This window comes from Mesocricetus auratus, unplaced genomic scaffold (genome assembly GCF_017639785.1).
Source record: "Mesocricetus auratus isolate SY011 unplaced genomic scaffold, BCM_Maur_2.0 Super-Scaffold_100006, whole genome shotgun sequence".
NCBI lineage: Eukaryota > Metazoa > Chordata > Mammalia > Rodentia > Cricetidae > Mesocricetus > Mesocricetus auratus.
In genome coordinates, this window is record NW_024429190.1 from 80,385,765 (window position 1) to 80,409,698 (window position 23,934).

The 23,934-nt window shown below is 40.3% G+C and overlaps 1 protein-coding gene across 11 annotated transcripts in view; it reads right to left on the reverse strand.

Moving 5' to 3' along the window:
* The window catches only part of Fhit (fragile histidine triad diadenosine triphosphatase), a 1,472,699-nt gene that overhangs the window by 195,199 nt on the left and 1,253,566 nt on the right, over positions 1–23,934 (reverse strand). For 10 of the 11 annotated variants that reach the window (XM_040747566.1, XM_040747562.1, XM_040747563.1 and 7 more), the window contains one exon: positions 2,102–2,170. The exons of the other annotated variant lie outside the window; for it this stretch is intronic. In XM_040747566.1, the coding sequence (XP_040603500.1) occupies positions 2,102–2,170 (69 nt within the window). The remainder of the gene's footprint in view (positions 1–2,101; positions 2,171–23,934) is intronic. 11 annotated transcript variants of the gene reach the window in all.

The window sequence follows — 23,934 nt, forward strand, 5'->3', positions numbered from 1 at the left end:
AGCTGAGAGGCCAGAACTGTGCAGGGTCAGCCATTGTGTCTTGTATGGAACTGAAATGTATCCACACAGCTACTGTCAACAGCACATTTGAAACATAAACAAGATTCAAGGTGACTGATCAGCCTAAGAAAACAGTGTTTTCAAGCGCTTTTAATGCCACTCCAGCAGCATTCTCCTGTATATAAATCATGTGGTAATTTATTCATTAAAATACCCTGTACTTGGCAACATTTTATTAACCTTGGTTTACGTTAGTGAGCTGTGTACTTGTGTTTTTATGTATCTCTGTATAATGGTCCTGTGACTGTGATTTTCTTCCCACATAGACTAAGTCATTACCAGTCCCCAACCTGCATCCTCCATCTGCTGAAACTGAGTTCACATTAGAGTGTTTAGAGGCTTTGGAAGCCCAGGCTGTGAGCAGCACCTGTTTTTACACCTACACCTGCATCAGAATCACCTGCAAGGGTTTTGATACATGTGATAACTTATCCCATGTGCTTTTGTCATCCACCCAAACACAGTCTCTATGGACAAAGATATCCCTAATAAATAATAAGAGTTTCAGCTACTAGGTCACAAATCAGCACTGAAAACTAGTGGCTTAACAGTGTCTACCCTCCATGACTTCACAGCAAATGCTGGAAAATCCATCAAGTGATCCACTGAGTCCCAGAACAGACTAATTAAATGCTGACATTCTTTATTTACAATGTTTGAATAGCCATTTTAATTCCTAGCTAATTAGGAAAAACCCTATGAACATATACAGAGACGTATGTGACATCTAGGGACAAGTTGAAGATCTTATCTTCTTAGAGGTCTAGTTGACAGAGACACATAATACACAAGCAAAATTAAAAATAAAAGTGGAAATTGTTTCCTAAGTACCGGAAGAGGAAAACCAAATAAATGACTGATATCTGTCTATCTTATTTGATACCCAAGGCAGATGTTGCTAATCAAGCCAAGTGCATTTCCTTGTTACAGCCAAAGTACTTCAAAAACAACCACTCCAGAGCACTGGCACCACCTGATCAGTTCTCAAATGCATGAAATGTATTTTCCCTTCCATTGCTGTAGTCAGTATGTAAACTCAATGGCTTACATTCTCTTCTAACCTATTCTATCATAGGCAGTGTTCAATACAGCACATGCAGACACTCAAAGGTTCTCATGTAGACAAGACCCTAGATTAGAGTTGTGCAGCCTCTGATGGTTCATATCGTGCTGATGTGACATTTATGTCTTTTGGTGGAATGATTGAGAAATCACACAACTTCTAAAATATTCAGGAGATACAAGTCACTCACCTATCATTTAAACCAACCTAGCTCCTTTTGAGGATGACTCAAAATTTCACTTTGAATGTATGTTCTTTGGAGAGACAACTTGAGTCCAAAAGTGTGCTAAATGCAAAGGCATCATGGTTTTCATGTGTGTATTGTGTATGTATACATGTTAGTGTGCATGAATATGTATATACATATGCAAGAGGTTCAAGAGGTTGGCATTCAGTATATTCCTCCATCACTTTTCATATTTTTTTTGGAGATAGGGTCTTGGTGAGCCTGCAACTCACTGATTTGGGTAGACTGGATGATCAGTGAGCTCCAGAAATCTGCCCATCTACTTCATGGCCATTTTGCTCCTTGTTCTGGGGTTACATACATGCATGTACTGCCATTCGAAGTTCTCATACCTGCAGTGGAAGCACTTTATCCACTAGGCCATCTCCCCAGCTGCCTAAGTAAGCACATTCATCTCAAAGAGTCACATGCTACTCTGCTTGATTTCTATTGGGAACACTTTACATTCAGTATCATGTCTTCACACAGATATTATGCGTCCTGGTAAACATGACAAAGCAAAAGTCACATGAAAACTTCGTTTGCTATTGGAGTTCATTAGTAAAAACAAATCACTATAAATCATTTATTTTACCCTGATGGTCACTTTAAACTTGTTAGCTTCTACTGCCACTTCACAAATCCTACTAGGTAGAATATAATGTCTGGGGTGGCATCTGGTTAACTGGGTTGATTTCATCACAATGACAGGTCCTGTGATCAAATAATAAGGTCACAAAGGACGGACTCACCTCATCATAGATGCTGTCATTTCTGTGGAAGTCCCCTGCCTTCCTAGGAAGAATGTGGACATGTACATGCTGAAAGCATAAAAGAAAGGAAAACATGTTTAATTCACCTTCTATCTTTTGACTTGACAGCCCAGCTTTTCTGAAGGCTGATTCCTCTCCACTGGTCCCTGATGTATTATTCTTCAGAAGAAGATGATGTCCACCTTCAGAAACAACATTTGGAACCTGCTGAGAGTAAAGAAGCATAAAGCAAGAGGGACACTGGTGGCATATGAGAGTTTGAGGAAAATAATTGTCAGAGAACATTACAGGATCTGTGGAATTATTCGTCATTGTCAGTCTAGGTTGTAGTTAGCCAGTGCTTTGAAATGACAGCATATCTTAAGAGATGGCTGTTGTGACTCTGAAACTGACAAGAGACAAGAATTGGCCAACAGAGAATAAGTAACCAGTGAATTAGTGAAAGGAGGAAGTAGCATGGGCTTTGAATAATAACCATATAACTATACGGCAGACAGTTCTCATTCATTCTTTCTATGACAACCAGAGCTTGTATTAGTGCTGGAAAGTAATTTGTTTATTACTCCCCCAATTCCTTTTTGAAGTGATCTTCATTTTACAGAAGGAGAATCCAATGTTAAGAGAGAGGCCAGGGGTCCAGCTCCACATATTAATCCTGTGAACTTAAATTTCTTTAAAAATTTTAAAATTAATTTGTGTGTGTGTGTGTGTGTGTGTGTGTGTAGGTCACATGTAAAGGTCAGAGGACAATTGTCAGCAGGTTCTGTCCTGCTACCTTGTGCATTTTGGGGATTGAACTCAGGTTGTCAGTCTTGTTAGCAAGTACCTTTACTTGATGAGCCATCTTACTGGCCTTCACTTACTCTTTTGAATCCCTCATTTCCCTGGTCCAGTCTACGAAAGCACACAGGTAATAGACACAGCACTCTTATTAATCAGAGGTCATGAGTTAAGGACCACAGTATCTCTAATTCAATATATAATCTTCAAGGCTAAAGTGGTATTTTAAAGTTTTACTTTACCAATGGCATCTATTGTAATTCTCTCTAAACATAAACCTTATTCATGTCCTTGAATTATAATCCTGTATTTACTATTAATTGTAGAGAATGGAAAATGGAAAAGCCAAAGTATGAGGTAACACTTCGTTTGGCCTGGCCTTCTGTGTTATGTGGAGACCTATCTCCATATGCTGCTGCCCAGGCTTTCAGCACTGATCATCCTGTCTGTCCTCAAGGCCAGGCCAGACTCCCGGGTCTAGACCTGTCTCCGCTTTCCCTTTGTATACCTCTCTCCTCTAGGCTTACTCATCAGAGCTGTACCCATAGGCTGATAGCACTCAGTCCTGGAAATGCCACTTTCCATCAGCGGCAACCATCTGAAAGCTGCCACGATACCAAATACAGTAAACATCTCACTGTCTAGGTGATTTTTCCCTGAAGGCATGATCTCACCTCCTCCTGATACATGATATACTGACACAAATTTTTAAGTGACAGCCTAATCACAGGACTCTGACAGCTACTCAGCCACTCGGGATAGAGAAATCATGACAAAGCCAGAGCCTTCGAAGGAAGAGAAGTAGGACTCACCCTACCAACACTGTTGCAGGTTACCCTGCTTGAACACCCCTTGGGGGAGGGGGTGGGAAGATGCAGCACCAATGACTCAGGCACTGGGAGTTAGTGAGTAACAGAGAGCGCTGCAGACTCATTTATTAAGGAAGTTAGTCCTGCCTTTATACCCCCTCCCAAGGTCCCATCGGCTCAGGTGGCTGACTCTGCTGCATTGTCCTTGCCTCATTGGTGTCTCTGGTCAGGTGTCTCTTCACCAGAAGTCTCTGGGCTTACAAGCAGGCTTGGCTAGGGAGGAAGTGCTTGCTGCTCATGCCGGCTGGCCTGGGGAACCTGGGAATGGCAACTGCAAATTGGGTAGGCTGGCTGCAGATTCTCCCACACAACACACTAAGTATATAAGCAAAGAGATGATAACTTCCAGAGGCCCAGACAAGGGCGAATTTCAAGAAAGAGGGAATCATCAGTAGTGTTCATCACTGTTGGATGCTTGAGTTGGTTTCAGTGAGGCTGGGAAGATACCCTGCAAAGTCCATGAAAAGATGCTCAGTGCCATTAGTCGTTAGTGAAATGCCAATCAAAACCACACAGTCATAGCACTTCACACCCACCAGGCTGTCTCTAATCAAAAGGCAGACAAGTGCAAGTGTGGGTGAGACTGTGGAGACATGGAAGCCACAAACGCTTTCGCACAGAGTGCAAGATGATGCGGCTGTATGTTTGAAAAACAGTTTGGCAATTTCTCAAAATGTTAAACACACAGCCACCAAATGACCCAAAATTATATCCCCAGTACATACCCAGGATAACTGAAACCGTGTACACACAAAACCTTGTAAAGCATACTTATAGCAATATTATTCACAATTATCCAAAAATGGAAACAATCCAAAATGACTATCAACTGTGAATGCCATAATAACAAGATGATTGGGCATAAAAAGGAAGGAAGCTCCTAAGGGAAGGAATTATGCTAAGTGAAAGGACTCAGATATGGATGGCCAGATATTACATTATTCCATTTATGAAATGCCCAGAGTAGGCACATTCACAGGGAAAGATGAGTGTTTCCTGTGGCACAGTGGAGAGTGGCTGCCAATGGAAATGGTGTATTTGGGGGTGACAGATGAGTTCTCTTCTGGCATAATAGAGTGGTTATGGTCTTGCAACAATTTGAATACATTAAAGCCCACTGAAGTTTTTACCTTAACAGTGTGAAGTGTATGGATACTAGCTCATTAGAGGTGTTGATGGGATAGGAGGGGTAGAGAGACAGCTGTAGGGGCACCCCCTTTTCTGCTCTGCCTCTTTCTTCCTGCCTGAAATGCTCCTTCCATTTTTTTCACACACGTATCCATCACTAGAAGATGGTGCTGTCAAAAAGATGTGCCTTTTCCTTGTTAGACTGTATCATAGTTCAATCGCAGAAAATAAAGTAATGGAAGGAAACGTCATAAAAGGCCATATATAGGCTAGCATCTTTGTAACTAGATTATCTATACACCCAGTCACAGGAACCTATGTGAACCCCTCTCTTCAACACCTGTCTGAGAACAATGTTAGAAGGAAAATTTGTCTTTAGAGAATAACTAAAAAGTAATGTTGTAGGGGAAAGGTGATGTCTTCTCCAGAGATGCCTAGTTTCTAACCCTGGAGCTACAAATATGGCTGATTATAGTACAGGAGAATTGAGGTTGCTTACGAGCTGTCTTATTGGGGGATTCTATGACTGTGAAGAGATACCATGACCATGGCAATGCTTACAAAGTAAAACACTTAATTTGTGTGGCTCACTTACAGTTTCAGAAGTTCAGTACATTATCATCATGGCAGGAAGCATGGTGGCATCAAGCAGACATGGTGCTGGCATAGTAGCTAGGAGTTGTACATCTTTCAGGCAATAATAAGTCAACTGAGACACTGGGTGGTATCCTAAGCATAGTAAACCTCAAAGCCTGACACCCCCCCACCCCGTGACACATTTCTTCCAACAGGGCCATATGCTCTCCAACAAAGCCACAGCTCCCTAAGAGGTTATGGAGGACAATTACATTCAAACACCATACCAGCTGATCTTGAATTTAAAATCTACCTTGGATTGTCTGGCAAGGATTAATGTCATCACAAGAGTCCACCAAAGTAGAAGTCACTGAAGACTTAGCTAATAGGGCTTTTTTTTCAGAGTGTTAGAATCTAGAGGTCTGAGACTTTATCACTGGATTAATTCATCATGGAGTCATAGTGTGATGATATTATTCAGAAGTAGTGGAGACCTAGGCTGTGGGACTTCATTGGAGGAAGTAGGTCACTGGGAGTGTGCCCTGTCTTGACACATGGGAGTCTCTGTGCTGATTCCTGGATTCCATGAAGTGAGTTGCTTTGCAGTTTCCCTCTCTTCTCCCATTATTTTCTTTCTCACCATGGCCCAAAAACAATGGAATTAGATGGCCATGTACTAAAGTCTCTGAAACCATGGGAAATCAATCATTGCTGCTCTAACTTGTTTCTCTCAGGTATCTGGTCATGGCAAAAAACAAAATGAACAAACAAATAATATGCAGATAAGTAGCCAATATAAAACAAATGCAGATGATCTGAATTTTTAATTATGGATTTTATATACATTAGTTCAATACTTTAAGGGTCAATATGAGTCTATTGATTCCATAGGTGAAGAAAGAGAGTGTCCCCCAAAGGGAGTGACACCATTAGGAGGTGTGGTCTTATTGAAGTATGTCACTGTGGAGGGGGACTTTGAGACCTCATATGTGGTCAAGGTATGGTCCAGTGTCTTAGACCACTTGTGTTGTCTCTGAGTCAATATGGAAGGACTCTCAGTTCCAGCACCATGTCTGCCTGTGTGCTGCCATGTCTCACCATGATGATAATGAACTGAACCTCTGAAAATATAAGCTGCCCAAATTAAAAGTTTTTCCTTTATAAGAGTTGCCATGGGGCTGGCGAGATGACTCAGCCATTAAAGCTAGGCTCACAACCAAAAATATAAGAGTTACCATGATCAGCTGTGTGGTGGTGGTGCACATGTGTAATCCCAGAACCCAGGACCCTGAGACAGGTCAATTTCTGTGAGTTTGAGCCAGCCTGATCTACAGAGTGAGTTCCAGGACAGCTTAGGGCTACACAGTAAAGCCAGGTCTTGGGTTAAAAGAAAAAAAATCAACAATGAAAAGGAAGTTGCCATGGTCATGGTGTCTCTTCATAGCAATAGAAACCCTAAAGAAGACAATTTTCCACAATATGACTAAGTAAGGCTTGCTCTCTTCATGAAATTTAGAAAATTACCAAAAGCTCTCAAAGGACAATAGGCAGCTATGCTTACATAATAAAGTTGTTCCGATTTTGTTGATCGTCAAACTAACACATTTAGAGCACAGGAAATATGGAGAAGAAACAAAATCACTCAGGAGAAATACAAGAGCATCTAGGTGTCCTCTTGGCCAAGGGATAAAAATTCCTTTTCTTCAGAAACATAAGAATGCAAATACTTTTCTTTGCCTCCATGGCCCTGAAGCATACTTAGAAACAAGTACAGGAATGCAAGTAGCCTGTTAGGAAGGTAATCTCTAAACACAGCAGTCAGGGACTGTGGGATAAAGTACAGAAAGAACTACAAACACACGAAACATCATGACTTACTTCTGGGAGTGACTAGGTTAGTCCCCTGGGAGGACTCAAGGACACAGTCTATATCATGTACCCAAGACTTCCATTCCTGAATTGAGAAAGGCAGGCTATTTATACACCAGTTGAGAACTGTTCTTGGTAAGGCATGGATAATCTAACATGTCTATTTCCTTTGCCCTGAGGGTGAAGAGTGACACCCTGTCCCCCAACATTATCTCAACAGAAATCAGGCCAACAAAAGTGTGTCACAGCTGTAGAGCATGAGGTCAACGTGATGTGGGAAGAGTTCCGATCCCATTTGTAGCAAGTGCTGTCTCATATCTAACACCTGGAATCTCATGATCTACTTACTGGGCTATAGGGTTAGGAGCTTAGCCTCCTTTCTATGGGTGAGAGAGAGAGACGACAATCTGATAAGCACTTCATCACTGGTTTTCAACCTAAGAATCACAAGGACCTATAGTTCCCACAGCAAGCTTGGAGTGGCCAGGGACAACACGTGTGGGAATAAGACTGAACAGGAGCCTCCATTTGACCACATCTGATTCAGCTGGAACTCTTAGCTCCTTCTGTATGGAGATTCCATGTACAACACCAATCACAAAAAGAACCTATTACTAAAATAAAAAACTTTTAAAAAACATAAAAAGTACTAAAGATAGAAATTAGGAAACATTGGGGAGACACACAATCGAGTTTCTTCGGTTTAGAGAAAAGAGAGTGCCTCTTGAAAGACTAATAGCAACCTGATGGTAGGGCCAGGATGGAATTGTGGGCCTGGGGAGCCTTCAGTGCTCCTGTCATGCTATCCCATCTCATCTGCCCCAGATCTGAGGAAGGGAGGAGCTCCACAGAGAGCAACCTGGGGTCCTAGAGATCATGCCAAGGTCTAGACAAGACTGTGCCTCTTAGTGTATGAGGTTTTCTGGTTTTGCTTTTTGGTTAATGTTGTTTTGTCCTTTGAAACTCATTTCATCTTTCCACATCTATCAGGTGTTTATAAACCGGGAAACTAATTCATGAAATTACCATCCACAGGAGCTCATCTGCTTGGGCTGATGTTGCCACATCCTAAGAATGACTATATCACATGGCAGTGCCTCTGAGGACAGCATGAGCAACCTGTTTTTACTGTAAACTGGATGGTTTACTTGGCAGGAAGAGGAGCTGAGCACATTCTACTTTGGGCTGTCACTATCTCTGATGCCTGTGCTTTTGACATGACTGGATCTGTCTGACTTGATGAGAAGAGGCCTCATCTTCTACTACTGTAGCCAGGGTCAGCATGACATCACTGGAAGCCATTTCATTGTGAAATAAATGTCAGTCGAAATGATGTCCTTCACAGCTTTGAGGACACTTTAGCATGACCAGCTGAGGAGTAAAAGGAGTGACCTGTCAGAACTCAAAGGCATACATGAAGGCATACCAATGGCTTCTGAGCCTGCTGACCAGAGATCCTCTCACTGAGACCATGGACAATGCTCAGGCAGTTGGGCTGTCTTTCATAAAACATGGAACACCAAGCTTTTCATGTGTTCAAACTGTCCCAGTCAAGTTGGGAAACTTAAAGAAAAAGGATAAAGAACCAATTCAGTTAACAAAACAAAACTCCCACAGGATTGTGGAGCCCGTATAGAGTTTTGTAGCTTAACACTTGTGTTTTTAAGCCACACATCACTGGCAGCACGCCAGCAGTGAGTTATAATCATATATCACGAGAGGGATGGCACACTTCTGATATATGGGCTGCGTACATCATCTGAGCACCATGGATGTGATGATGTATTGCTCTGAGCCACAATGAGCGTTTAAAGGAGCTTTTAGCAACCAGGCAGTTTTAAAATTCAAATTTTCCAAAACTCGAGGTCTTTTCAAGTCAGATAAAATCAAGGTGAGGGAATGTGATGCTGTATAGAGTCACCAAGTCTGAGAGCCTGCCAACCTGTCATTGCCTTTTGGCATCAAGTTCAGGAGGAGTGAGTAACCGGCAGGCTCTTTTTGTTCACTCCTCTTTCATAAGAACAGAAGTCCAGGGACCTGAGCTAACAGAAGCAAATGTCAATGTATTTACTCTGCCAACTGGCTACCCCCAGTCTTCCATATTGTAATCACGAGCTACTCACTCATCACCATTCCAAGAACTGCCTAGCAGGAGATGCTGTGATGGGGCACTGACTGAACCCAGGGAGAAAGTAGATCAACTTCCCAATCCATTGCTCTTAAACTCCAAAAAGGGTAGAAAAGAGCAGCCTTTCCTAGCTTTTGTTGGTAAGACACAGGAAGCCCTGATAGCAAATGAGAAAAATGAAGGTGAGTGGTATATGGACCTCTTGCCCAGAGGTGGGCATGAGAGCTACTGTCACAGTTCAGTCACCTGTCCTATTTTAACTTGTTAATAAGATAGTAATGTAGCTTCTGAGAAAGTAATATGGCTTTATGAGAATGTATCCACTTTGATTAAGACCTAGCTACTGGGGGTGGGTGTGTTCAGAGTAATTACTATCAATTAAGAAAACAGGTGTTGGGAGAAACCCCCCCTTGTTGAAAATCTCACCTCAATAAGCAGAGTAATATGAAAATCTCCCTACTCTTTGGTAATAGACACGAATAGTGACAGTGAGAGACAATTATATTTCCAGTGGTACCTTCCGTTCTCCTTCACCAAGTGAATTGAAGGTAAAAACAGTGGCACAGATACTTCCATGTGAAAACATCTGGAAGTGAGGAATTAACAGCATCATTCCTTTGGTTTCCACCAGTAGACTCTAAGTCTCAAATTATTAAATGTTTTTTGGTGTCTACTGCCAAGCAATGTCTTATCTCAAAACAAACAAACAAACAAACAAACAAAAGGACCAGCTCCCTTTCTTTTATAACAGAGGGCTAATATATAACAAGGGCAAGAGAATACTGTACGGAATGCATCACTTGCTACTTTGAGACTGCCAACTGAGTAATGTGAATGAGTCAGGCTTCACATCTGGAAAGATGGGATCTGTGCACAAGCTGTTAAGTGAATGCACAAAATCTATTTCTTTTCTTCTCTACAGAGATACACAATTGAAACTTCTTTCATAAGGTAAAAATCTTAAACTATACATGCACAGTAATATTATACCACCTATTTATCCACCATTTCAAAGTTATTTTTACTTTTATTAACTATTAATTGAAGTGAGACTATTATACACCAAGAACTATGCTTAGTCATATATCATATATTATATGAACACACATGCACACAACCCTACCAAACATACCTTGGGAATCTCTGTGTGTCTGTACATATATATGTATGTCTTTGGTTGAAAAATGACTCAAGATTTTGATGTAGGATATCTTTCTGTATTCTGTGACTATGTGTTTCTCTTAGTGGGTGATGAATAAAGTTGTTTTGGCCAATGGACAGGCAGAATGTAGCTAGGCTGGAAATCCAAACAAAGAGACAGAGAGAAGGAAGACAGAAGTGAGGAGATGTCATGTAGCCTCCAAGGAAGTAAGGTGTGAGGTAACAAGCCTTAAAGCTTCATGGTAAAATATAAAATATTAGAAATGAGTTAGTTTATGGGTAGATCTAGCCAGTAATAAGCCTAAGTCATTGGGCAAACAATTATAAATATATATTTAGTGTCTGAGTGGTTATCTTATAAGCAGCTGTGGGGACCCAGTGGACAGAGAGAAACTGGTCTAAGGGGGACCAGGCTATATGGAGAAAAGTCTCCTTCTATGAGATTTAGCAAATTGCACAAGGTCACCAAGATGAAAAAGTGGCAAAGGTGAGGTTCTAAGTAGGTCCATGAATACTGACTCTCATTTTATCTCCTATTAATTAGAACATCTGTGATGAACACTGAAATGCACATATAGTTCATGTAATAGCCCAAGGCTAGGCCTTCAGCTGTAAGGAAGCCAAGTAAGTATCAGAAAACATTACACATCCTTTCATTGTACAAAATTATAATTTGGGTGATAATTTATATATTCCCTCATCGGGTCATTATTTTATGCTAGGGAACTTTATATCTGCTGATTTCAGCATCCCCATGCGACTCTGGTGGGGACAACCAAGAAGCAAAGAGAATAAAGGTCTTAAGAAGTTCTCAAAGAACAGGCCACTAACTTTTTAGCTCTGTCAATATGATTAAACCTCCATTGTGTTCCTAATAGAGCTTTGAGAGAGAAAAGAAACATTTTAGAATAAAACAGATCCCCTCTAGGCTTAACAGAAACCTCAAGCACTCTAGAAATTTCAAAAGTTGAGTACTCATTGTTTATTTCCACAATAGGAAGCAATAGTTATCTCTGCTACTCATTAAACTCTTACTATATGTCACACATCATACTCCAAGAGCTAAGATAAGCACTTTATCTACAATGCCTCAATTATTTATCATGACATTTATCGGGAGAATCATTGACATTGTTGACAGATGAGGAAATGGAGGCCGGTGGAAGTGGAATGAATAGTCTGCTCACTTCTAAATCCACAGTGTGACATCCTAGTACAGTTAAACTCAGACTAGCAGAAGTTCCAAACCCTCTTATCACACTACTGACCCTTGAGACAGAAAACTCATCTGCAAGGGAGGACTTTATAACACACTGTAAATGTGTCTTTACAAATATTCTGGGGTATCTTTTGGCTCCCAGTTCACTTTTAGTGACACAAAAGCCTTAAGTCCTTAAAACTAATTGACAAGAAGAGAGTACATTTACAATTATTGCCCATAAAGAGGTAGATAAGCTCAAAGGAGGCATAAAACCAACAAAGCCTAATACACAGGGACTTGAGAGGAAGCCAGTCCCTACTGTATTTGTGATGCTCAAGTGACAGCAGAGGTGGGATCTGGGCATACTGTTTTAGAGAAAGAGGCTTCCTTGGCAGCCAGAATGCAGGAGCTCTCAGGTCCTCTTGGAATGTGTCTGTTGGCTTTTGTGGACTGTCTAGCTCTTGTTGCTACCACTAGGAGACTAAGAAACCTGGGAATGTTATTAGATCACTTGAGATTGTAATCACTGTATTATAATGGTTATATTTTTTTGGTAATTTAAATTAAAATTTTTCTTCCTTCCCTGTGAAAATTCTTTCTGATCCCTTGTCTTCCCCCTACCCCAGTCTTTCAGAGCTGCCTCCATTATACAGAGTTCAGACTTTCCAGGGCCCCTCTGAGACCTGGATAGATGGAGAAAAGGTAAAATAAGGTCTACTACAGAACTCTTGATTTCTAAGTTCATATAAAATTTAAAATGTCTAAGTATTGAGTTTCTTGACCATTCAGGTCTTATCCCTCTTCTTGAGAGTTCCTTGTCATACAAATTTATGACTGACAAAAAAAAAAAGCCATCATGAAGACAATACACATATCTCTCCTCCACACAAAAGAACATCTTCCTACCAATGCCACTCTGGTGGTTTGCTCTTTGCAATTTGATTTTATAACTCCTCAGATGTGCTCTGTATCTTCAGCAACAGCTGATCCTACAGTCAGTATTGCAAGGACTGACAAGGAGGTCTGGTCATTGCTCAGCACTGACTTTACTAACAGTCATGATGGCTCCCTTGCAAAGGACAAGAAATCCACCTTGCCTTTGACCTTCATAGATTAACCCTCTCTTTGATAGACAGAACACCAAAACCATGTAAATTTCATTTGCATGTCATATAAAAACATTAACCCAGAGAGTTAGTCCCTCCCCTGTCTTTCTGATGAGGATACAATAAAGGAATTGGATGCAATTGTCCTCCTTATTTTGTGCCAAATTCACACTGCTTTATGATTCACCATACACGTAATTACTGTTATTTAATTTATGTTTCAATAAAATGTATAATAGCAAACATTTACTGCTCAATGAATAAACATTGAGCTGAAGCCTTTAATGGAGGTTCCATGTTGTGAAGCAGCACCGCGGCTTTCCCGAGATCTCATCCTCTACTTAATGAGCATCGTTTCCATAATCTGTGCATTGCATTATGGTTTAAGCCTACTTTTAGGAGTATTTTACAAAGCAAAACTTCATGAAATACTTCCAGTTCAAAGGGGGGTTGGGGAGAGATGAGACAAGCTACACCCCAGAGACTGTAACTTAGTAATTATGGTGGTGACATTTCCTAATTATCTCTCTAGTCAGGTGCATATCTATTACAGGTTTTGCCTCTAAAATTTGGTTGAAATGAAAGTGATGATATACACAGAAAGGCCAGCCATGAAGGTCAATATCGTGCAAACAAACTGACTTAGTGCAGCCCATTCTATATGGAGAGATATCATGCCCAGCCTAGACACAGGGGTGGGGTTATGGAGAGGAGCCTTGGTTCTGCCTCAACTAGATGATGGGTCAGACTTAGTAGACTTCCTATGGGAGGCCTTACCCTCTCCATGGAGCAGATGGGAGGAGGGGGGAGTGGAGGGATTGGGAAGGAAGGAGGGAGGGGGAAGTGGGATTGGAATGTAAAAAAATAACTGAATTAAGAAAAGAGAGAGAAAAAAAGATGGTGCGAAGTCCTTTTTTCTTGCTAACAAAAAAAGACTAGGCAAGAGAAGCAACCTTTAAGAGGATATCAGGACACAATCAAATGGTCACTTGTGGAAATGGAATCAGAAAAAAATGGTTCAAATACTATTCAGACACATGGGGTGGAAGGGAACAGCAAGACAGCACAGTGTGTAAAAGTGCTTGCTACCAAACACGACAGCCTGACTTCAACCCCCTAGGACTTCCACAAGTTATCTTCAGCCTCTACATGAGTGTTGTAGCACATGCAGTGAAACACATGTGCACACAAAATTAATAATGTGTTAACAAAACAGTCATGAGGCTGGAGAGCTTCCCTTGCAGATGGCCCAGGTTCGGTTCCCAACATCCGAAAGCAGCTCACAGCCACCTGTAACTTCAGTTCCAGAGATCTGATACCTTCTTTTGACTCTGTGGGCCCCAGGCATTTGGAACACACATACATGAAAATAGACATTCACACACATAAAATTAAATAAATCTAAAAGAATCGGAAAGTCACCCTGAAGTAACTAAATATAGACAAAATGCTAAGCTGAGCTTCATATTGATTTACCTGATACGCTATTTTCAATGGGAGGGTTTTATTTTTTAGGTAAAATTACTTAACAGAATTTAACACTAACATCATTTCAAAAGGTTCATCTACTTCAAGTAAAATTTGCAAATTATATTCTTAATTGGAGTGCTTTTAAAAATAACTTGAACACAATGGAATATTTTCTCCTCTTTTCCAGGAGCCAGGACTGGGCTATTTAACTGAAGAGATCTGAAGACACAGGGAGAGATCAAGGAACAAAGACTCTTCTTGATGGTGTGACAAGCACCAGCTACTCAGCCTCTACAGAGCAGTGATGAGGCATGCAAAGTGACAGCTGTCACTCCATGGTTTGTCACACTGCTTTACTGGTGGGTTGGCACAAGTTACATAAATATTGTCATGAAGGACTCATCAGACATTGTCAGAAGTCATCTGTGTTTAGTACAAGTGAGTGTCTCCATGTCTGTGGGTCACATTTTGTGTTTGTGTTGATATCTACCATAGGAAATTGAGCATGTGCTTTGAGTTCCTACGTGAAAGCGGCACTACCATTTTGTGATGTGCTTGCATTTGTTCATGCCTAGCTTTGAGTGTCACTGCAAAAGCTTTCCAATGAAGATTATCTTCCTCTAATATGAGACTAATATCAGATTTTCATCATTTCAATATTGCTTCTTTCACAATTGAATCCCACAAAATAAAATACTTGGCATAAATAGAACTTGATGTGATCCAAATTTGATCATATTTCTCTAACGGACTTATATTTTCACATATTCTACTTTTCTCTTTGTGTGCAAGCTTTTCTATTTTTTAATGTACTTGAATTAGAAAGCATAAAGCTAGGAACAATGTAGCTAAGAGGGCAAGGGGCTGGGCCAACTGCTAGAATTGGGTTGACGCATCTTGTAACTCAAGGGAGCAGAGTGAAACACTTAAAAATGATGTCCTTTTTTAGGATGGAATAAATTAAAACCAATTGAATTGCTGAGATATCTTCAGAGGTCTACCCAGTGTGTCACAGAGCATTTTATAACTTTGGAAATCGCCTTAGGAAGCTAGTTATGTCTGTAGTTCATTATAGACGTGTGCTTTGTGATACATGTGCATGGTAGAATATTATTCACTCAGTAAAAGGAAGCACTGGCATTTGCCAATTTCTGGAGATGAATCTTAAGCACATACACCAAACAGTATGAAACAGGAATGTAAAGAACTGAATCTTCCATGATCTTACTTATGCTTGAGAATTTTTATAATGCAAGTAAAAGATAGAAAATAAACAAATCATCACATTGTGGAAGAGGAGGTAAAAATGGATAAATGTGGGACAGAAGACTCAGAACAGCAGACTTGGAGGGTGAGCATATCTAGAGAGCTAACATTCACTGTTAGGACCACAGGGAATAGACTGTATCATGTTCCTTGCTGTCTACAGGAGACAGGTCCTAACGCCCTACAGGATATCATAATCTGTGAATGTTCAAAATTCTTGAGTAAAACACAGACTTTGTGTCCTTACTAGGTAAGTTATAAAACCTAATTACAAATATTGCACAGCTGTCATACCATATTATTTATTTAAAGGACAATGTCTAGGTCTTTTTGTTTGTTTCCTATCTTTATCCATTTTGTTTTTTATTGATTTTCATACAATATATTTTGATCATATTCTTTCCCCTTCCCCATCTCTTCCCAGATTCCACCTCCTTACTCACTCATATTCTTTCTCATTATTAAAAAATAAAACCCAAAACAAAACAGCAACAACAACAAAAAACAAAATGAAACAACAACCATGGAGTACATCTTCCAAGGACATTTTTAATCCCTGCTTAACTGAATCCAGGTAGTACTTGCATATATGGAAGGTCAATTCATTAGATGTGGGATCCCTACTAAGTGAGGAGATTGTAATATCTTTTTCTGCAAAACAACAGAAGCATGGGAAACTATGTAAACTGATGTACATGTTAAATTTCTTTACCGTAGTACTTAATAGAGTATTTATGTGTATCCAATAACATTCATGTTGTGTATGTTAAGTCTACATAATAAGATTTACTTAAAAGACAAGCAAAGAGCACATCTTTTCATGAATGAGAATCTTTTAAAAATAGTCATTACATAACACACTGAAAACAAACAAGTCTCCACAACATACAAGCATTGTTTTGGTAGCAGAAGACACAATGAGTGACTTGGATCAGACCAATGACGCCCATTCTATAAGAACCTCCTAAGTTAGTGCTTGGTTTGGGGATTGGACGATGCCCATGGGAACATCCCGAGGGGAGCATAGCATTTGAGCCTGCTCCCACACTGGAATCCAGGGAGATTTAGGGGACCGTGTATAGTGACTCTGAGGTACAAAACCCAAGTACTGCTAAGGCAATAACAATGGAAAAGGAAACAAGGCAGTGGGGAAGGCCCAGGAACCTATCCTCATTTATCTTATCATAAACATGGTTGTCAAGTGTGACCAAACGATTGCCAGGGCAATATGAGGAATTGGATAGCACGAGGAGGTGATGATGCTTCTTTTCTGGGTGATTTCAGGCACTAAGGTATGGTGCTTGTGTTGATTCAAGTTTTCAGGTTGATGTTGCAAGGCTCACTGCCTTTGATATTCCCACTCAAAATAAATTGGCCATTAATGGAAAGAGGATACTGCTATTGAGTAGAGGCAGAAAATCTAATTTACAAGACATCTTACAAAAGTATTACAGGATTATAGAATTATAGTGTTTAAGACCTCTTAGGAACACTTGGTAGGAACAGTACCCTCTGATGGTGAGGGTAAGAATGTGTTGTGTAGAAGTTGAGGTGAGGTGTAGCATTCATGATTCTTCTACACTAGTGGTTTGCAACCTTCCTAATGCTGTGACCTTTGATGTAGTTCCTCTGCTGTGGTGACACCCCCCACCATAAAATTACTTTTTTGCTACTTTGTAACTGTAATTTTGCTTATGTTATGAATTGTAATACAAATATCTGTGCTTTCTGATGGTTATAGGTGACCCCTGTGAAAAGGTCATTTGACAATCCAAAGTGTGGACCCACAGGTTGAGAGCCACTATTCTACATGTTTTTATTTTTAAACCTTTGGCATTAATGTTTGGTGAAAAAGACCACCCAAAGGCTATGTATTTCACATGTGACAGAATAAAGTATGTGTTCTTAGCTCTGGTTTAGGATACTGCTACACCCTGGCTATGGTCAGTATTGGCTTCATTCATTATGATGACCAATCAACAATTAGTTTTGTGAAAAAAATAGTTAGGCAAAACATTTATGTCAGACACCAGGATATGAAATTTGTGAATTAAGTTTTCCTTCAAAATAATGTATCTTCAACAGTAGTATGTCTTCAGGGCTATCACAGGTCAGGCTGGAAAAATGACAGATCCAATGGGTGGCACAAGTTTGTCATGTGGATTCATGGAGACACAGTCACCAAGGTAAAGTGTTTAAACAACTTTAGCTTTTGCCTTAAGCATAGTGACAAGAAATATTGAGCACCCTAGTTCGGGGTCATGAGATGACAGTACATATGTTCTAGAACTCTACAGCCTGGACTTGATTCCTGGCTCTGCCACTAAAACTGAGACAGTCATTCAACATCTGGGGGCTCCAAGTTCCTCATTTAGCAGATGAAGCTATCTCGTGGGGTTGTTGTGAGAATGGGATGTGTTAGTATTTCGAACTGCTCGAGCCAGGTTGCATTTACAGCTTTTGCTTTGCTGTCACCAACAGATCACTTATAATGACTCTGAAAGCAATGTTTCTTAGTGATGCTCAACCCTACACAAACCTTCTCTGAATGTCTTAAAAGAAAACCTCTAAAAATTCATTGAAGTCGCTTCCCAACTTCATGTTAAAGAGTTCATAATTCTTAAATGAAATTGCTCTATTGCAGCCTAATTTATAAATAAAGATATATGTAAAATTACTGTCCTGGAAATCAATGTGGGATTGCTTGCACGCACACACACACACACACACACACACACACACACACACACACACACACCACAGCATGGCTCAAAGCAGTGCTGTGATTTCCACAGGACAGTCTGGAAACCTTTACTTTCAACCCTACAGGGAAACAAGGCTGAAAGCAGGAAGCTGGGATTTCTCCCACAGGGAAACAGGCTGTAGGCTGTGGTGTTTTCAGATGAGCTGCATGGAGTTCTCGTGCCCACACTTATTTCCAGCCTCAGTCTGGGAAATCAAGGGAACATCTCTAAGCTTTGGCTCCCATATGTATAAAATACAGATAATGAAGGACCTTCTCAAAATGGCTTCTGAGAAGATGAACTGTGTGGAGATCTTCTAGTACAGCTCCTGGCACAATAAGTTAATACCTAGTAGACACTAAGATGGTCAGTGCATTTGCCTGGGTCACTTTGAAACATTGCATCAGAATAATGGCTTCCTTATTCTTTCATATAAATTAACTCCCATTTTACTACAGCCACCACCCTGTCCCTATCTGAAATTCTCTGTCATATGTGCAGCTGTTATCTCAGCAGGAGACCATGATAAACATAAAGTAAAATGAAACAGATGTGATATACATGGACAGATTAAGTGGAATGGGATGAAGAGGAGAGAGGAAACATTCCCCTCACTGTATAAGAGACTGAGCAAACCCTGCTGTACTTAGGAGATAAGATTTTTTAAAGTGATAGGAGAAGCAGACTCAACACTTTGTGAGGCAGTGGCTTCTAATGTCTCATAGCAGCACCTCTGCTGTGAAAGCGCAGATGAGAGAAGAGTAGATCCACCATGCATGGAGTGAGTGCATGCAGGTGAAGCCAACACAGCAACCATGTGCTACAAACAGAGGTGCCACCCTCGCCTCTTACCATGCCTTCTCCTGAAAGCTGTTTTATTTTGCGATCCCTGCCTCTGGTCCAATCTGCCAATTGTAGATCCATGTATGTACAAGTTCTTCTGTCAAACCCCTACATTTTCTTTATCCCTATTCTTTAACCTAGTCCATAGCCTCCTGTCACAGTTAGAATCAGACTTGGGCGTCTTCCCATGCACTTGAGTTTGCTTTGAGGACAGATTTAACATCTGAGAGATTAAAATATCAGATGGGATTAAGAGCTGTACTGAGGACATCAAGATTATCACCTGAGCCAGGGAGACAGTCCTTCAGCTACAGGCTCGGGAGATAGAAGTATAGACCACCATGGGTATTCTGAAGACAAATGCCTCTGCTGTCTCAAATGTATGAGGTGAGTATTCATTGGCATGAGGAGAGCTGAGGGTAGAATGGGGTGGCTGAATTGGGAGAGGCTGTAGACTGTAAAGGTGGTAAGCAGAAGTCACTTTGCTTTTTCTTAAGATTTATTTTTAATCATATGTATAAGTGTGTGTCTATGTGTGTGTACACACATATATTATCACAGGTATTTGTGCAATCCAGAGAGTATCAGGCCCCTCTGGAGCCAGACTATAAAGTGAATGATGTCCACACTGGGACTCAAACTCAGGTCCTCTGGTAGATCAGCATGCACTCTGAAGTCCAGCCCCAAGAAATCAATTTTGATGAGAGGTTACTCCTCTTGGTGAACTAGCACTACCCTTCAGCCAAAATTTGCTTAAACAATAAAGTCTTCTATGGACTCTTTCATTATCTCTTCACTGTGTCCCAAGTAATTTGCATAAGAAGATGCTGCTGTCTGTCCACACTACTCTGCTGGGAAGGCAGTAGGTCCTTGACACAGGATTCCTAGCTGCCCTGCTCTCAGGCCCTGCCCACACTCTGCTCCTTTTCCCCATCTGGTCTCTATCTTGATTTTAGCTGGCTCTGAATCCACACTGAGTGTCTCATTCTTGGTTTTGTATCCTTCACACCGATAAGGTTCTTAGGTAGTTATCCTCCTCTGAACCTTTTCCGAGAGCTCTTTGGAATCCATGTTTCCTGCCTCGCCTATATGCTTGTCCTCTTTGATGTTTCCAAACCTGTAACATGTCTGAGCAGGGTTTATCAGGCTGCCATGGGTTCAAACAAGAACTGAAATGGCCAACACAGAAGAAGCCTTGTCTTTAAAGTTCTCTACAGTTCATGAGACATCCCTCATAAGAAAGTAATAATAGCAATGTTTGCCAAGATCCCAGATTGTCTATTTCTTCTCTATTCACAGCAAAGCAACTCTACCAGGACTCCATCTTGCTGGCTCAAACTGCCAGGTCACTCAACTGGTTTTATCCAGAATGCTGAGCTCCCTATTTTGAGAATGGATCTGCTATTTACCATACTGGTAAGAAGGACAGAAATGTGTGTTTAAGTTCCATGGGTATATGCTTGGAAGCACATAGCTTGTTGAGATTTCAGTCCATACAATGGAAGCCCTTACAAAAGGCAGGTAGAAATCAAGAAGTGGAAAGGTTTGGACTCAGAGCTTAAAGAGGAAGGCAGTGAGCAGCAGGCATTTTCAGCCTGCTTGAAAAGAGGGAGAGGCAACTGGATGGATAGCCAACAAAGACACGCCTTCATCTTCAAATGTACTGGCACAGAAACTGAAAGAGGAAGATACTGTAGAGACAGAGCAGGAAGAAGAACACTAACAACTCCTTTATTCTCAGCCCCTTTTCTTCATAGAAGTGCACAAAAATGAAACTTCTACTAGCACCATTGACTACAAATGGTAGCAAGAATAATTTAGTCCTCACCTAATTTTAAAGAGCCACTTAGTACCACATGTACAATGGGACAAAACTATTCTGCCTACAGCTAACACAGACATTATGTAATTCTCTCCCCAGTACTAAGACCAGTGTAACAGTGGCAGGAGGCATCCAGTTCCATCATGGAAAGGGTTTCTATCCCAAATGTAAATCCTTAGTAACATAGATGTCCTGGCTCAATAGCAGGTATGTATCTCGTAAAGTTGTTGGAATTCTAAAGAGGGAAAACACTAGCGAGACTATAGTTCTGGAGCTACATGAGCTGCCCAAATCTGTACCCACTAGATGAAGTTGGAATTCTCCTAGACTTAGTTTCCTCCTGTGAATATCCACATAATAATGTTTGAAACAACTTCTACCATCATCCTGTTAGAATTAAAAATCAATTCTAAGCAAAGTCCTAGAATATAGTAGGAACTCTCAAAGTGTTAGTTGTATTATTTTCTCTATAATTAAAAATATTTTAAGATTATTGTGAATTTTTAAAAAAAGATTAATTTATTTATTATGTACACAGTATTCTGCCTGCATGTATGTCTGTACATGAGAAGAGGGCACCAGATCTTATTGCAGATGGCTGTGAGCCACTATGTTGTTGCTGGGAATTGAACTCAGGACTTCTGGAACAGCAAGCAGTACTCTTAACCTTTGTGCCATCTCTCCAGGCCAGATTATTGTGAATTTAAAGTAAGTTTCAAAATAAAATACAATTTTTTTAGTATATCTAATCTAGTCTAATCTCTCCAATTACTAATCCATGTGGTAGGAAATATTACACATATCCAGAGTACAAACTCAAAGAGTTGACACAGACATCTGTGTGGCAGGATCACAGCTAGTTCTGTGTCACTCTATCTCCTGCACTGATTAATGTGGGTGTGGGAGGCTCGTACTCAAAACACAGAGCAATCCATTGTAACTGAACCACCCTTGTGCCATTTCTTGATACCTTTCCTCTTTACTCCCAATCCTATCCACTCCCACTTATCTCTCTTCTGCCTCAATCATTCTGTCAGCTTAAGAATTGTATGTAGAAAGAACCCCAAGCTATGTGACTATTTGACCCCTTTCTTTCAACATTAACATCGATATCCATCCAGGCTGCTATATACAGTTGCTTCTTCTTCTTCTTCTTCTTCTTCTTCTTCTTCTTCTTCTTCTTCTTCTTCTTCTTCTTCTTCTTCTTCTTCTTCTTCTTCTTCTTCTTCTTCTTCTTCTTCTTCTTCTTCTTCTTCTTCTTCTTCTTCTTCTTCTTCTTCTTCTTCTTCTTCTTCTTCTTCTTCTTCTTCTCCTTCTTCTCCTTCTTCTCCTTCTTCTTCATCTTCTTCTATGAGTAATATTTTATGGTGTGGATGTTCTTTTCCTACTCACTTATGGAAGGACATCTAGGTTGGTTGTAGTGTTGGACCACTGAAAATTAAATTATAATAAATACTAATGTACAGATTTTGTGTGGATATGTCTTTTCATTTCTCTGTGGTAGGTGTTCAAAGGATAAGGGAGGATTGTTGCATCATACAAGCAACTTACATTTGGCTTTAAAGCAATTACCAAATAATTTTCCAAAGTGGTTGTTGCATGTTATATTTCTATCAGAGACGTCTGTTTTCTCTCATCCCCACCAGCATCTTATAATGGGGCTTCTGATTTTTATCGGTTTTAATTTATGTAGTGATAACTGTGGTTCTAATTTACATTTCCCAAAGGACCACTGATGCTGAATCTCTTTTCATATTCTTATTTACAGTCTTTCACCCTCTTCATTGAGACACTCTTTAAATCTTAAGTCCACTTTCTAGATGCATTGCTTTTTTTTTCTGCCATAGAATTTTGAAAATTCATCATATAGTCTAGATAAAGTTCTTTTATCAGTGACTATGTTTATATGTGTTGAGACATATGGGAGAGTGTATCTAGAAGGGGGCATATTGGTGGTTCTGTAGAAATGAGTTGATCTATATCTTGAATATGAGCTTCTCACACTCATACGAATCATTGTATAAGATGTGATTCACAACCCAGGGCCTTGTTAAAGCTAGGCAATTGTTATGCCCCCTGTGAGTTGACCATTTTCATCTTGGAAATCTTTTCTCTTGTCTTTTCAGGTAGAAGTCATCTTTTCTTTCCCTAATGTATTCCCAGATACTCCACTTAAGACATTTGCTTGACCTTTAACCTCACAGTCAGCATTTCTGATCCACCTTAGAAATCTGTCAGCAGAAGGCAAACTTGATTTGACTGCCTTCCTCCACAGCCTCATCAAGCTTTTGTTACATTTCTGTCATTCCCTTAATGTCCACCAAGCAACTGAGTCAACAATATGTAGATTTTTCTTGTACTGACTATAAGAGTTTGGCACAAAGCAAAAACCATAGTTACCATGGATACACAGGCTTGGAATCTAAATAAATCACTTAATACCCTGGAAAGGGTAACTAATTATAAGAAGAAACACATACACACCCAGATGTGTTAGTGATTAATTTCTTCTCAGCTACCACACTTCTAGCTAATGCTGTGACATGTTACTGTTTATTGAGGAATATCTATTTATGCCAACCTGCAGCTCGTGTTTGGCTAATTAAGTACACATACATTTCAAAGCCTGTGATCTGCGGGCTGTGTTTACATATGAACACCATATTCAATACACAGGCAATTGTTTAGCACCTCTCACCTTTTCCCAGCCTCATATTTAATTAGTGAGCATTGCTGAGGGGGAATGTGGGATATGACTTTGAATTAAACAAACAGCTACCTTCCTCACAAATCACAACAACAATGCATAATTAAGTAATGAGACACCTGAGCTCTGCTGGAATTTTTTT